The sequence below is a fragment of the Anopheles stephensi genome, chromosome 2 (assembly GCF_013141755.1).
Source record: "Anopheles stephensi strain Indian chromosome 2, UCI_ANSTEP_V1.0, whole genome shotgun sequence".
Lineage (NCBI taxonomy): Eukaryota > Metazoa > Arthropoda > Insecta > Diptera > Culicidae > Anopheles > Anopheles stephensi.
In genome coordinates this window covers 87,511,811-87,525,740 of record NC_050202.1, presented here as the reverse complement: position 1 = coordinate 87,525,740, position 13,930 = coordinate 87,511,811, and the positions used below count along the sequence as shown (strand labels likewise).

General features: G+C 50.2%; 3 protein-coding genes across 5 annotated transcripts; 2 read left to right on the top strand and 1 right to left on the bottom strand.

Moving 5' to 3' along the window:
• Positions 1–8: 8 nt before the first annotated feature.
• LOC118505070 (protein prenyltransferase alpha subunit repeat-containing protein 1-B) lies at positions 9–3,225 on the bottom strand. 2 transcript variants are annotated; one of them, XM_036040354.1, is made up of 4 exons: positions 3,102–3,225; positions 2,574–2,941; positions 1,298–1,779; positions 9–1,201 (listed from the first exon to the last, which is right to left on the bottom strand). In XM_036040354.1, the coding sequence occupies exons 2-4, from the start codon at positions 2,654–2,656 to the stop codon at positions 408–410; spliced, it is 1,359 nt and encodes a 452-aa protein (XP_035896247.1). In that variant the 5' UTR covers positions 2,657–2,941; positions 3,102–3,225; the 3' UTR covers positions 9–407. The 2 variants fall into 2 exon arrangements, with proteins under 2 accessions (XP_035896247.1, XP_035896246.1); XM_036040353.1 differs by having other exon boundaries at positions 3,098–3,217.
• LOC118505104 (iron-sulfur cluster assembly 1 homolog, mitochondrial) lies at positions 3,141–4,445 on the top strand. 2 transcript variants are annotated; one of them, XM_036040407.1, is made up of 6 exons: positions 3,141–3,280; positions 3,372–3,499; positions 3,593–3,646; positions 3,722–3,797; positions 3,988–4,062; positions 4,138–4,445. In XM_036040407.1, exons 2-6 carry the CDS (start codon positions 3,416–3,418, stop codon positions 4,239–4,241), a joined length of 393 nt encoding a protein of 130 aa, XP_035896300.1. In that variant the 5' UTR covers positions 3,141–3,280; positions 3,372–3,415; the 3' UTR covers positions 4,242–4,445. The 2 variants fall into 2 exon arrangements, with proteins under 2 accessions (XP_035896300.1, XP_035896302.1); XM_036040409.1 differs by having other exon boundaries at positions 3,235–3,296.
• A 284-nt stretch (positions 4,446–4,729) lies between these two features.
• LOC118505040 (ras GTPase-activating protein 1) lies at positions 4,730–12,917 on the top strand. Its single transcript, XM_036040290.1, has 8 exons — positions 4,730–5,006; positions 5,405–5,834; positions 5,937–6,056; positions 6,120–7,105; positions 7,183–7,529; positions 7,668–8,580; positions 8,656–8,812; positions 9,842–12,917. The coding sequence occupies exons 2-8, from the start codon at positions 5,663–5,665 to the stop codon at positions 9,991–9,993; spliced, it is 2,847 nt and encodes a 948-aa protein (XP_035896183.1). The 5' UTR covers positions 4,730–5,006; positions 5,405–5,662; the 3' UTR covers positions 9,994–12,917.
• The last annotated feature ends 1,013 nt before the right edge of the window (positions 12,918–13,930 follow it).

Below are 13,930 nucleotides of genomic sequence, written 5' to 3'. Positions count from 1 at the left end.
GTTTCATGTTTGTATCTCAAAAATAATTTGATTTATTGATTGTTAAATAGATAAAATTCACTACTCGTTAAGAAATCGAATGCTTGTGCTTACAAGCAGCGTCTCGACCGACCGAGGTTGGGAAGGATGATGGACACAGCCACCACAAGTCCCTCTCACCAGCCCTCGCCAGAAATATGATTGCGCAAAAATGGATTTCAGCAAGAACCGCGTTCTTGTGCAGTGATTTACAAAACAAACTCATCATAAACTCTCATCGAAAACTTAACATCGTTATCACATAGCGTAATGAGGGAAGGATAACGATACGTACCGAACCGACCGGTTGCGCTGGCCGATACGGACAAAGAAAAATAGCAGCAGCAGCACTGACTAGGAACATGAACGAAGCGTGTTGCTTGCCACGCTTATTCCGGTGCAATGCCCAGAAACAGCTTGCACCATTGCCCGTGCCGTGGGTCACCGTCCGCTCGGCGCAGTTCGTGTGCTTTCAGCGCTTGCAGCAGCTCGCTCGCATCCTCATCGAGCCGGGTCACCTTCGACAGTGGTTGTTGGCATCCGCCCGGATTGGCGTAGATGGTGCCGGCCGTGTTCAGCAACCAGCCCGACCCAACCCGTAGCCGATCGATCAGAAACTTTACCATAAACTTGCGATGGTTTTCGAGCGCTTGGGACACGCTGTGCAGGGTGCTTAGCTCGCTGCACAGGCGCACATCGTACGCGGCCAGATTCAAGCAGTACAGGAAGGTGCGCACCCGGAGTTGGTTCAGTTCGTGCTCTTTGGTAATGGCAGGTAGCAGGTAGCGTAGCAGACTGTCAACCACCGTGGTATCGTCATTGGTGGGTGACGACGGTACGGCACCACCACCGCCACCGGTCAGCATTTCGATCAGTGCGCAGAGAGCGTTATACCTGCGACTACGACCACCTTCCGGAAGCTCCTCGGAACCATCGTCCTCCTCGTCGTAGTAGCACATTTCGAACATCTTCGTCAGCACAAACTGCCGGTGGTTGTAGCAGCTGTAGTCGTGGATGTGCTTGCGGATAAACTTTTCCGTCCTGTACACCTCGTACTTGAGCAGGTTGGGCGCCTTCATCAGCACCCACTGCCGGTGGCACCAGGCATGGTAATTCGTATTGCTCTTGTCGGCACATTTTTCACACAAGCTTATCTCGAACGCCCAATCGATCGCATCGGAACCTGCAAAAAGGCGGAACAATGTGTGTGGCAATTAGCCGGAGCTTGCCAGTTGCGACCACTTGACAGGTTGAGGTGCTAGTCGACACCGTTACTCACTCTGAAACAGGTACAACCAGCGTCGGTAGGCGAACGCTTCGTTCGATTTGGGCTTTTTGCTTAGAACGAGCGTTGAGAAGTGAAACTCCTTCGCAATGTCCAGCCGGTTCTTCGCAAACAGCTGGCGTCGCAGGTTCCAAAAGGTGGCCACATCCGGATTGATCAGAATGGCACAGTTTAGGTACTTGATGATCGGCACATTGCAACCGTTGCTGGTGTTACTGCCGGGCGCGACACCAGCTCCCCCTCCTCCCCCTACACTGCTTAGTTTGCCCTTGTCCGACACATTCCAAGCGACTGACCCCAGGCCGAAGGGAATCGTAGTCGACGATAGCCACTCGTTGCGATACTTCAAAATCAATCGATGCGTGTAGGCGTACACGCACTCCACCGACCAGGATTGTAATCCGAGATTGTGCTCTACGTGGATCACCGGAGATTTGTTTTGATTCAGCGGCATCGGTATAATTTCAAATCCGGCCCTGCAACGAAAACAGCAGCAAAATGAATGAAGTAAAATACGACGGAAATGAAAGGGAGAGTTATTTACGAACGAACGACGGACCGACCAGCCAGCAGCACGCTACTACTACGGCCAAGCCCCAAACGGAGGCTCGAGGGTTTCGTCTTAATCAAAATAAATTGCTGTCGCCAATTATGCGGAATTACTTTCAATCAAACGAGAAACGCCCGTGGCCGTGTATCTCTCGCGCGCGCAAACAGATCGCGGTTCGTGCAGAACCAGAACACCTATCAGCAGCAGCAGCAAGCAGACACACACACACGTACTCGCTGCTCGTTGCGCTTTTGTTTTCGAGCATCGCTCAAGGCCAAGACACCTTCACGCGATAAACTTGGACGAAGACAATTCCCGAGGCGGAAAAGCAATGTCTTGAAGGACACACGCAACGATCTCTTCGTTGTGGAAAAAGCTGCCGCTGTTCCGCAAAGCTTTCGAAAGCACCGCTCGTCGAACATCCCAGCAACATTCGCACACGACGACGGGGTTCGCGTGCCTTTCTTTTAATTCTTCGCTTAATTTATTTGACCTCTTGCACGAGATCAATGCCGTCGTTGATCAAGTAGCGCTCTGCCGCAGCACAAGCGAGAGATGCTCCACTTTCCTGTAATCATCTTGCAGAAGGGAAAAAAGACACGATCTTCGTCTCAGGGAGGTTGCCTTTCTCCCGGAGGGGACGCACGGCGACGAGAGGGATTGGCACCGAAAAAAAAGGACGGAATATTCTGGCGGGTCAGCGAAAGGAAGGATACTCACAGATCCGGATCACGCATGAAGACGGCATCGATCTCGTTGATAATCTTCTCGCTGAACGCGGTATCCTCCTCATCCTGTCCCATAGCGCGCCGATCGGGTGGAGGCAGTCGGGAAACGAAAAAACTGATGTTCTCGCGACACTATTGTTCGCGGATTCACGCACGAGCACCGTGAAACGTTTGCGTGTTTGTCGCACCGTGGGTTGTGTGCGCGTTTGCCTTGTGTCGCGACGGGAATAGATCGGCCCGAGATGAAAATCAACCATCAATGAACATCTTGTGGCCCTTTTTATATACGTTTGGTGCGGATGATTCTCGGGGACTGGCAAAAACAATCTCGCTCTTCGCCCAGAATGACAGATCGTACGACTGGCGAGAGAGAGAGAAAGAGAGTGAGAGCGAGAGAATGAAAGCACGCGCTCTGTTATTGTGTTTTGTCGTCTTTCTTGCTGGCTGGATGCTGCTGAATTCAAAGCAATCCATACAACCGGAAATATAATGCGCTTTGGAAAAGTCTGTTTTTACCAACTTTATCAAGAGACTACTGAAATGTTTCACGGATTTTTAGTGAAATCCAAAATTAAAATCCACCACACGCGAGCACAAGGAAAACATTCCAAATATGTACTGCGAAACGATAAACACGAATCAGCTGTCAAAAGCAGCTGTCAAAACAAAGTTGCATTCGATATTTCAAAATCCGTGTGGGTACGTACGTGCGGCGGTAGGGCGAGCATAATTGTTGTGAAATAGTGCACCACTCTCAAATAACTGCTTCATTATGTATTAATATTTACAGCGTAAGCGTTCTTTGGTGCCGAAAGCAGCAAATTCACGTAGCAAATGGCATCGAAAATCGTGGCAACAGCCACAGTGCGTGCGGTAAAGCATCGGAAGCTGCTTCCGATGAGAGCTGCACTATCGCTGGTAAGGTTTATCGATCGACTCTCGCACCACCTAGGTCAATCAGAACGGAAAAGAGTTTTAATTGTATGCTATGCATCTGTACCAACGTTTCAGACGCCGGCAGCAGTGAACAGGATAAAGCAATTGTTAGAAGGCAAAAATGAATTTGTAAGTAGAACGAAGATCCTGCCTTCGTAGTACTCAGTGTGATTTGATTTTGTGCATCTTTTCCCAAATCTACAGATTGGTTTGAAGGTTGGTGTCCGGCAACGGGGATGCAACGGATTGTCCTACACGCTGGACTACGCAACAACGAAAGGTTCGTAAAGTGTTTTGCGTGGTGCGAAAGCATCCACCGACCGCATTTCGTACTGATTACATAAAACCAAAACAAACCACATTTAATCATAGTCATGCATGATGCTGCGTCGCCACATGACATTTCTTTCCCGCGACAAGACCAGAAGCGGGTGTTTGTAATTTTATTTGTACTTTTTATTAATTTGCAGATAAAATGGACGAGGAGGTCATACAGGACGGAGTGAAAGTGCTTATCGACAAGAAGGCACAATTATCTCTTTTAGGTAGATACTGCAGAACTCGTGGGTGATCTAAAAAAATCACTACTGCTAATGCATTATTTTCTTCCTACTCTACAGGCACAGAAATGGATTACGTTGAATCGGAACTCTCCTCGGAATTTGTATTTAACAATCCCAACATTAAAGGCACGTGCGGGTGTGGTGAATCTTTCAGCATGTAAATGTACGACCGCACGGTACAAAAGCTAGACATCGTTCTTCTGTAGGGCGTTGCTTCGCTCTATGCGCCTTTCACCGTTGGGGCTTGTTATTTTAGGTTTTGTAAAATCTAGCACGAGAAAGCACAGTTTGTGTCCTTGTACATAACATACATTAGCTTAGTAGCGTTATTTTGAGTTTAATAAATTAGCTGTGTTGACAACTTACTACGGCTGTGTCCCGCTTTAGTTCCTTCCGAAAAGCATCGAATCTCGGAGGAAAGCATTATAATATCCTGTTTTCAATCGGAGAAGAGGATAGACGAGCAAAAGGAGCGAATAAAATCAGAAATACGAATGGAAATAAAATAATTTCCCTCCGTGGAGTCCGAACAGTCAAAGTTGAACCCTTCTGGAAGTAACCAACCCGTCGCCATAGACGCGCGTGTAAACAATCGAGAAAGAAAGAGAGCGAGAACGAGATTTTCGCTCGCGAGATGAATGTGTCTGTTTTTTCTTCCCCGTCTTCTGGTCGATCACTCATCACTCTCCGTGGTCCGGAGGATTAATCATCGCAGCTATCGCCACCACCACAGGAGGAAAAGTCGGGTTTTAATCGCAGTGAAAATTGGCCGAAAAAGTGACCGAAACCGTGGAACGGACGGATGTGAAAAGCGTGTCGCCGTTACCAACACCGCGTTACCCGTAGAGCATGCCGTAGTGCTGTTCGGGTGGTGGTTCTGTGTGCCACTGGTAAATCGGTGTCGTCCCGTTTCGGATGGGAGTGATGTGAGTGATTGGAGAAATATTATCAAAAAAACGCATTTCTTTAGCATTTATCAGTGCGTGGCGGATCGGGGAAACGTTAGCACAGTGTGGGTATTGGTGTGCGAGGAAAAACAAATCCTCTTCCCATTCGCCACCAAAGAGCCAGCAGAGCATGCATGGAAAGGCCGTGTTTTCTGTGTGTGTGTCGCGGCGTGCGTGCGTGGTTGGTGCACTATATTGCCCACGGGGGGCTCACTGGAGTTGCCTTTTCCAAATATGCCTTTGTATTTTGTTTTGTCTTGTCGCTGCGTACTACGCCAGCCCCTAATACGGGGCGCATAGCATCCAACCCAAATCTCGGCAGCTTCTTTATCCCTACACTTCCGTGCACCGTTCTTACTCTTCTTTCCTCTTTCCAGTTGCAGCAGAGTGCGGTTGCAAAATCATCGTCATCGTGTGCTGCACCAGTGTAATGCACTAGCCGCTGCTGCTGCTGCGTTCTGTTGCGCTTGCCGAGGCGGTGCAAACAAAGGAGGCGTGTGAAAAAAAAGCGATTGCGCGTACGTATCGCTGCAGGGGTAGTGCTGAAGGGCAGTGAGTGAAGGCGAAGAAGGAGAAGACGAAGGGAAGACAGTGGAGGGAGTAAACAACATTGAAATCAACGCACAACGAAAAGCATGGGTGACATGATGCGATTAAGTAGCAGCGGTGGTGCGCTCGGCGGTGGTTTCCATCGCGATAAGCTCGGTTCACCGTCCACCGGCTCGGAAGACGGTGGTGGCATTGATCTGGCCGATATCGCCCAGGAACTGGATCAGGACGAGTTCGATGGACCGGCAACGCTGAACGGTATGCACGGTGCACTTTCTTTTTTGTGGTATTTGGTTCGTGTGTGTGTGTTTTAATGCTACAATCCACACATTGCTCTCTTCGTGTTTCGCTGACCGACAGGTGCATTCGACCGTCCGGCTATTACTGCACCGCCCGAGAGCGAGTGGTACCATGGGCGTCTCGATCGATACAGTGCCGAGCAGCGGCTGAAATCGACCACCAAGCTGGGAAGTTATCTCGGTAAGTTTGGTCGGTAATTGGGAAGTTTGCGTGGCCAACAATCATTTCCACTCACACTTCCAGTGCGCGAAAGTGACCGCAAACCGGGCTCGTACGTGCTGAGCTACCTGGGTCGCACCGGCATCAACCACTTCCGCATTACGGCCGTGTGCGGTGACTTTTACATCGGTGGACGGCAGTTTTTCTCGCTCAGCGATCTGGTCGGTTACTACACGTCCTGCAGTGATTTGCTTAAGCGCGAGCGGCTCGTACAACCCGTTCCACCGCCGGAACCGGTGAACGATAAGAAGCGCGTCGTGGCCATCCTGCCGTACACCAAGATGCCCGACACGGACGAGCTGACGTTTCAGAAGGGTGATATCTTCTTCGTACACAACGATATGGGCGATGGGTGGTTGTGGGTGACGGCACATCGCACCGGGGAGCAGGGCATGATCTTCCGCGAGCTGGTGGAGGACCTCGACCCGGCCATCGATCCGAACACCGTGTTTCCCTGGTTCCATCCGACCTGCACCAAGAACGAGGCGGTCGATATGTTGGTGAAGGCCGGCCCGGGAAGCTTTCTGGTGCGCCCGAGCGACAATTCACCGGGCGACTATTCGCTGTTCTTTCACATCAACAATCAGATCCAGCGGTTCCGGATCGAGAAGAAGGGCGTACGGTATCTGATGGGTGGACGCACGTTCGAGTGTCTCGATGCGGTAATTAACCGGTACCGGAAGGAGCAGATCGTCGAGGGCCACACGCTGATGCATCCGGTCATCAATGGCAGTCAGCCGGAATATCATCCGCCGACAAATTTGGCCAGCGCAGCGGAGAAGATCTACGCGACGTTGCGCGAGTGCCGCGATCAAAACATGCTGAAGAAGACCAAGGGCATCAAGCACCACGGCTATCTGATGAAGAAGTCGGACAAGACGGCCAAATGGAAGCAGCTGTTCTTTGCGCTGCTGGTGGAGGGCTCGGAAACGCACCTGTGCTTCTACGACAGTCCGAAGAAAACGAAGCCGAAAGGTTTGATCGATCTTTCGTGCGCCTATTTGTATCAGGTAAGGGCGAAGAACAAGGCGGCTTTACGAGGGCGCCATGAGTGATTGATGTGATTGCTCCGGGCTTTTTTCCACAGTGCCATGAATCGTTCTGGGAGCGGCAATACTGCTTCCAGATAGTCGAACGGGCGCTCCCGTGTCTCGCCACCATCACCTATCTCTGTGCCAACAATCAGGAGTGCTACGTCGAGTGGATATCGGCCCTCAAGTCGCACTGCGTGTCGCAGCTCAGCAAAGCGCAATCCAAGGTGCCGCGGCTGCGTGAGCTGCGCTGCCTGAATCTGCAGATACTGGAAGCGCATCGGTTGCCGTTCAAGCTGGTGCCGCATCCGTACTGTGTCGTGTCGCTTAACCAGGTGAAGGTGGGCAAAACGCGCGTCAAGACGGCTCCCGATCCCGTGTGGGAAGAGGAATTCGTGTTGGAGTAAGTATGGGGAAGGCCAGTTGAACAGTCAGGTCGCTTGATCAGGTCAGATTGGCCGATATCAAGTGGCCTATGACACAGTGATTATGATCATCAATATCAGTTTCTACTAAAATCCCATTTTTCTTCACCCCCTAGCGATGTCCCACCGGACGTAGTTACGGTAACGATAACCGTACTGAGCCGTGGCAAGCGCGGCAAGGACTCGGAGGTAGCCGAACTGACGGTCGATCTGTGCAGTCTCAAGAATGGTCAGGAAACGGAGGAATGGTTCCCGCTCAACGGCATGACACCGATGGGCGAGTGGGGTTCGATCCGGTTGCGCATACGCTACCTGGACGATCTCGTCATGCCGTGCGAAGAGTACAGCCCGCTGCAGCAGCTGCTCGTCGAATCGGAACTGAACGCAGTACGCGCACTGTCCGAAATTTGTCACAACGATCGCATCCCGCTTGCCACCTCGCTGCTCAAGGTGTTCCGGCACGAGAAGCGCGAAACGGAGCTGCTGCGAATCCTCTGCCAGGCGGAGGTGGCCCGCGAGAACGAAACCTCCACCCTGTTCCGGGGCGCATCGCTAGCGACGACCCTGATGGATCTGTACATGCGCGCCGAGTGTACACTGTTCCTGCAGTCGGCCGTATCGGATACGGTGCAACGGATACTGGAAAGCAAACAGTCGGCCGAGCTGAACCCAACCAAGATGGACGTGAACGATGACGCGTGCTCGAATGCGGAGTTTCTGCTGATGATACTCGATCAGGTGACGCAATCGATCTTCACCTCGCCCGATGCGTGCCCGCGGACGGTGCGCTACATCTGCAACTGTCTGCAGAAGTCGGTCGTGGCCAAGTGGCCGTCGCCGAACGAGCGGCTGGTGCGGACGCGCGTCGTGTCCGGCTTCATCTTTCTGCGGCTGCTCTGTCCCGCCCTGCTCAATCCTCGTCAATTCGGTCTAGTCAATGAAACGCCACACCAAATGGCGACCCGGTCGCTGATCATGGTCGCGAAATGTTTACAAAATTTGGCCAACCTCGTCGAGTTCGGTGGCAAGGTGAGCAAGCAAACGCGTTCTCCTGGAACTTTCCCTCCTTTTTTCAATGCTGGCTTCTGCTTTCTACCCCCTCAGGAACCGTACATGGAGGTGGTGAATCCGTTCATCTTAAAGAACAAGGAGCGGATGATCGTTTTCCTCGACCAGCTGTCGTCCGTTACGGATCCGAATCCACCGCCCGGCTGTATGCAGGAACCGAACAGTTCCTCCACGCTTTCCAGCTCCGATGCAGGTAAGTGCGCCATCGCATTCGTCGCCCTCGAGTCTGTTATCCACTCTTTGATCCTTCCTATCGTCCATCCTCTTATACCTTCATCCCAGCATAGTTTGATGCTTGACCTGTTTCCGCACTTAAATGCTGGTGGACAGGTTGACTTCTTCTCTGGTTCTGTTCCTTTCTGATGGACCGCACTTTCAGGGTGAGGGTCGACGGTGTGCTCTCCGATCCTTTCGTAGGCAAGTCAGGGGTTCCTCAGGGCAGCGTCTTAAGTCCTTTACTGTTTTCGCTTTTCATCTCGAACTGCATCAAGTCGCTCCCTCCCAAAGGATGTTGCTATAAGGATGTCTTCCTGTGTCGTCGTCTCAAGACTTCCTTTGCCTTCAAAGCTACGCCGATGCATTTGCGGATTGGTGTTCCTCTAACGGGCTGATCCTTTGTGTAGAAAAATGCTGCGTAATCTCGTTCGGCCGCTCTTACAACAGGCAGCCATATCGCCCCCAGCTCGGTGGCTCACCACTCTCACGAGTCACTCTGGTAAAGGACCTTGGTGTGTGGCTCAATGACAAACTGTCTTTTGACTTCGAGTCCTCGAGCGAGCCAACAAATTATTGGGCCTCATCACCCGAATGGCGTCTGAGGTCCGTGATCGATTGTGCTTGAGGGCGTTGTATTTGCTGCTGGGTCCGTCCTATCTTGGAGTACGCCAGCGTCGTTTCGTCCCCAGCAGGTGTCACCTCTATGGATAGGTTGGAGAGGGTTGGAGAGGCTTCCTAAACGACCCCCAGTGCTGCTTCTCCTCCATACTCCTCCTACATACTCCATACAACATCCTTCTTGCCAACATTGACTCCGTTACCCTCCTGGCAGCCATTCCCATCTATGTCCCATCCTACCGCTTGCGCGTTCGCCCTCCACTTCTCATCCTATGTTTATTTTTTTAATATTTTATTGTATCTGACGCTACTGGAAAGCCCTCGAGGCAACCGGTTTAAAATTTGTAATAATAATAACATGCCATTTTGCCAACAATCGTTTCCACAGGGCGCGAGCTCGCCACGCTGCACCACATCTGTGTGTCGTACCTGCCGGAGCTGCAGGCCATGAGCAAGACGAACAACGCGCTCAAGAAGCTCGTCACCGTGACGGAGATGCTCTCGAAGCACAAGCTTAAGTATCGCGAAATGATCAGCTAATCAGCAGCTTAGCTTATAGGCCCCAGAAGCATGCCACATCAAATGCAACGACACGTCACGAGTCTTTCGGATTTCTACCATCGTTCATCCGTTACCCTTTTCTTTGCCCGGGTCCTCCCTGCAGCACGAACGCGCGCGTGTGTCTCTGTGTGTGATTTTTCCCTTCTCTCTTGTATGACCACACAAACACACGCGCCGAAACCGAAGTGTAAGTGAATTGATTACCGTATACTCAGGAGAAACTAACTTTAGGCTTAAACATGGACTGAAAACGGTTGAAGGTGAACGAAAGGACTTGTAAAACAACCAAATTCTCGACGCTCGGAAAAATAATGCCTCCCATGTTTCCATTCGCTTGGTTTCCAACCGTTTCCCTCCCCATTTACCGGAACGACTGATTGTTTGCTTCCCCTTAGATAAGTGCAAAACGGTGTGTGATATCTCGAATAGGCGCGATACAAACCAAATGAACACGCTCAGAACACTTACAAGTACGCAACACTGTGCAGCAAAGCCCCCCCGATCATTAAATTAGCCAGCCAGTTCTTAGTATATGTCCCAGAACGTAGCGAAGAAGACGATTGAGCGTAGTGTTCGTGACGATGTTTCTCAACCTTTTCGTGTATTTGCTGTCTGCGCGAGCGCCTAGTATTCATTTACGCATGCTAGTCTCGTCTGGGAAAATGTTTTTATATCTAGCTGTATTCGATCCTTAACGTGTCCTTCGCGACTGACGCTGGTGCTCTCTCTCACTTTTACTCTCGTCGAAGCTTTTACATGATGTCCCGAGCCTAATACAGCTCGGAATTTACACAAAAAAGACAAATCTTTCACCGTACACGCGCTGCTAAACGTTTCTTTCCTTTCTATATCCACTCATCTTCCCCGGAGTGAGTTTCTCCGTATCGCGTAGTGTAATGAGTATAAGAAAACATTTAATAAACAACATCCAGGGATAGTTCTAGGAAGACGCAACACACACACACACACGCTAAATCAAACCGGAAGTTTAACTTTAAGGTGTGTAGAGCGGGCGCGACCTACAGTATAACACAATCGAGCAGTAAGCAGCAGCGCGTGCCGTGGGTGAAGTAGGACGAAAAAGGAAAAAAAGGAAACCAACACGGGAAGCAGACAACAAATCTCATTCGCATAATAATATTTGAAACCAAAAATCTCTTTTTATATATCTAACGTTTTTGCTAACACACACGCCCGCTCCCTGGTCGGAGGGGATGGAAGAAGGTGTTGATGGAAGGAGGCGTGTGCGACGATCAGGTGCTCTCTTTGTGTGTGTGTTTTTTTTCTATTATTTTTTTTTCTCTTTTTATTAGGCCAGGGAAGTAAATTTATAAATTTAAGCGTTAGTATGCACAACTTTGCAAACCTCTGCCAAGTATCTCTGCCACATCCAGAACCTGCATTCGGATTGCTTTCTGTCTGGCTGTTCTTTGCTAGTGATTACTTGTATCTTTTTCACTGGGTGTAACAGCTGTCATCAAAGCAACCGAGTGGATTTACAGTGCTCCCAATGCAAATCGGGACGCCTCGAACTAGTAGCGTGTGTTTTTGGGCGATCTGGAGAAGGCATTCCAGGTCCTAGACAATGGATAGTGGAGGCGACAACGGCGTCGTTCTTCACACGGCAGAACCGGGGTTCAAATCCCCTTCCAGACCGCCTCCCAGTACGTAAGGCTGACTACTTTACTACGGGTAAAATCAAGTCACAGAAAGCCAGAAATGGCAGGCCCGAGACCTCTCGAGGTTGTAGTGCCAAGGAAGAAGAAGAAGAAGACTTGTGATCTTATAATCCTTACGTGGAGAAAGATATAAGACAAGGGCTAGCTGAGCTGTTTATGGAGTAATAGATGTTCTGACAGTGGTCCAAACCAGAATGATATGATGATGAGGTATGACCAGGAAGATCATCAAAAAAAGGGCGAGAAGGATCTCTTCTTCTTCTTACGTGGCTCAACAACCTCCAGAGGACTTGGCCTACCATTTCTAGCTTTCTGTGTCTTGTTTTAACTCGTAGCTGAATAGTTAGTCCTGCGTACAAGAAGGCGTATCTGGATGGGATTTGATCGTCGGTCCTGCCGTGTGAAGTCCGGTGCCGCCACCGAACCGCACCTAGATCTCTAGATACGCCATATCTGATTAGGCAATCTATATGTTAGCTGGTCTTTACACGACAGGCCCGGGTTCAAATACCTACCAGACCGCCTCCCTCCCCGAACGTAAGGCTGACTACTTTACTACGGGTAAAATTAACACACAGAAAGCCAGAAATGGCAGGCCCGAGACCTCTCGAGGTTGTAGTGCCAAGGAAGAAGAAGAAGAAGGATCGGGGTTCAAATCCCACCCGGGGTGTAGTAGTTCCTGGTGAGAGAGTCTTTTGAAAGAGTTTTATGAGTCAAAACCCACGAAAAGAATTAGAAGCTGGTGTCCGGTGTTGCATTTGAAGCACTGTACGGGTAGCTTAGTTTAGTAGCTGTTTGAATGCATTATAATGCTAGTGATGGAAAGTGACCCATGACGCTGTAGAAGAGTTGAAGCTTCGTTGCTTGCGCCCTGCTCCAAGTCCCGTACGTTTGGTTTGGGTTTCTTTCAAGTGTATACGTTTATGTTGATACTCGAATTCAGGCATCCAGGCGATCAATTAAGAAAAACAAAAAACCCATACCTTGATAAATTGTTCGATTAGGCGGTAAAAGGAAGGAAGGGAAGGATCGAAGGGATATGATGCGCCCCCAGTGAGCGTGTGTGCTGCTTTACTGTTCTTCTTCAAACGGACGCATTTTAATATGAATCGAAACCAACCAATACACACACACACACACATATATATGATTATTTAGAACCAACCTATATAAACATGCTACCGGATAATAAAGGAAAACAACTCAAAAAATCGGACAACACGAAACAGCCGCGCCGCGGATGGATGATGTTGAGGTTTACTTACTTACCCATCGCTACAATCGGTCTTGGCCTGCTACAACAATCTTCGATACCGGTCACGATTAACCGGCCGTGTCGGACGCATCAACGCCATCACTCCATCTGTATTTGGGCTTATCACGCCTCCTCTGTCCGGGTGGACGGCCTAAAACGACTTTACGGGGTCCTGGAGTCTAAGTCGCTGCATGATGGTAAGATCATCGTACAGCTCGTAGAGCTCGTCACTGTAGCGGCTCTTCCATTGTCGGAAGGAACGATCGCTCAGGGCCTCATCGGTCAGGGGAGCCTTCTGTTGTTTTCCTCTAAAATCACAGATTAGAGTGGCCTCGACTGCCAATCCGCACGGGGCCTCCAAATATCCTGACTTACCACTGGGCTGTAGTATGACCGGTTGGCAGCCAGCACCCTTGCGCGTAACTCATCATCAATGTTGTTGTCGGTGGACTGACTTTTGACCCCAGATAGGTGGAGTTTTGGACGACTTTGAAGGTGCGGTCACCTATCTGTACATCACCTCCCTGCGGAAATCAGTGTTTGTTGGCAGGACCGCTGGTGATGCCATCATCATTTCGGGTTTCGCTTCGTCAATCTCCAACCCGCTCGATCCTTTGATAAGGCTTCTGCTACATAGGAGAGCCTCAAACCAATGATGTCTATGTCATCAGCGTATGCCAGGATCTGGATTGACTTATAGAAGATGGTCCCCGAAGTTTCCACCTGCGAGTCACGGATGGCTCTCTCTCTCTCTCTCTCTAGCGCCAGATTGAAAAGAAGACAGCCAAGCTGATCTCCCTGGCTTGATGGCTCCTTTTGGGCCCTGAGAGTTTTCCATCCATCTTCACCTGGAATAGTCTGGTAAGCTCGGCCGGGCTTCCAAAAGAGCTCATTGCGTCGTAAAGTTTTACGCTGGGTGTGCTGTCATCTGCGGCGTTAAAATCAATGAAGAGATGATGAGAGTGGAGCTGCCGCTCCGCCA

Bases quoted from the DNA above. Each gene is read 5' to 3' on its own strand.
- LOC118505070 (XM_036040354.1), bottom strand. From the start codon at position 2,656: ATGGGACAGGATGAGGAGGATACCGCGTTCAGCGAGAAGATTATCAAC. The intron at 1,780-2,573 runs GTGAGTATCCTT...TTTTCGTTGCAG, and splicing joins TTCATGCGTGATCCGGATCT to GGCCGGATTTGAAATTATAC. The intron at 1,202-1,297 runs GTGAGTAACGGT...GCCTTTTTGCAG, and splicing joins CTGGTTGTACCTGTTTCAGA to GTTCCGATGCGATCGATTGG.
- LOC118505104 (XM_036040407.1), top strand. From the start codon at position 3,416: ATGGCATCGAAAATCGTGGCAACAGCCACAGTGCGTGCGGTAAAGCAT. The intron at 3,500-3,592 runs GTAAGGTTTATC...CCAACGTTTCAG, and splicing joins TGAGAGCTGCACTATCGCTG to ACGCCGGCAGCAGTGAACAG. The intron at 3,647-3,721 runs GTAAGTAGAACG...CCAAATCTACAG, and splicing joins TAGAAGGCAAAAATGAATTT to ATTGGTTTGAAGGTTGGTGT.
- LOC118505040 (XM_036040290.1), top strand. From the start codon at position 5,663: ATGGGTGACATGATGCGATTAAGTAGCAGCGGTGGTGCGCTCGGCGGT. The intron at 6,057-6,119 runs GTAAGTTTGGTC...TCACACTTCCAG, and splicing joins CAAGCTGGGAAGTTATCTCG to TGCGCGAAAGTGACCGCAAA. The intron at 7,106-7,182 runs GTAAGGGCGAAG...TTTTTTCCACAG, and splicing joins CGTGCGCCTATTTGTATCAG to TGCCATGAATCGTTCTGGGA.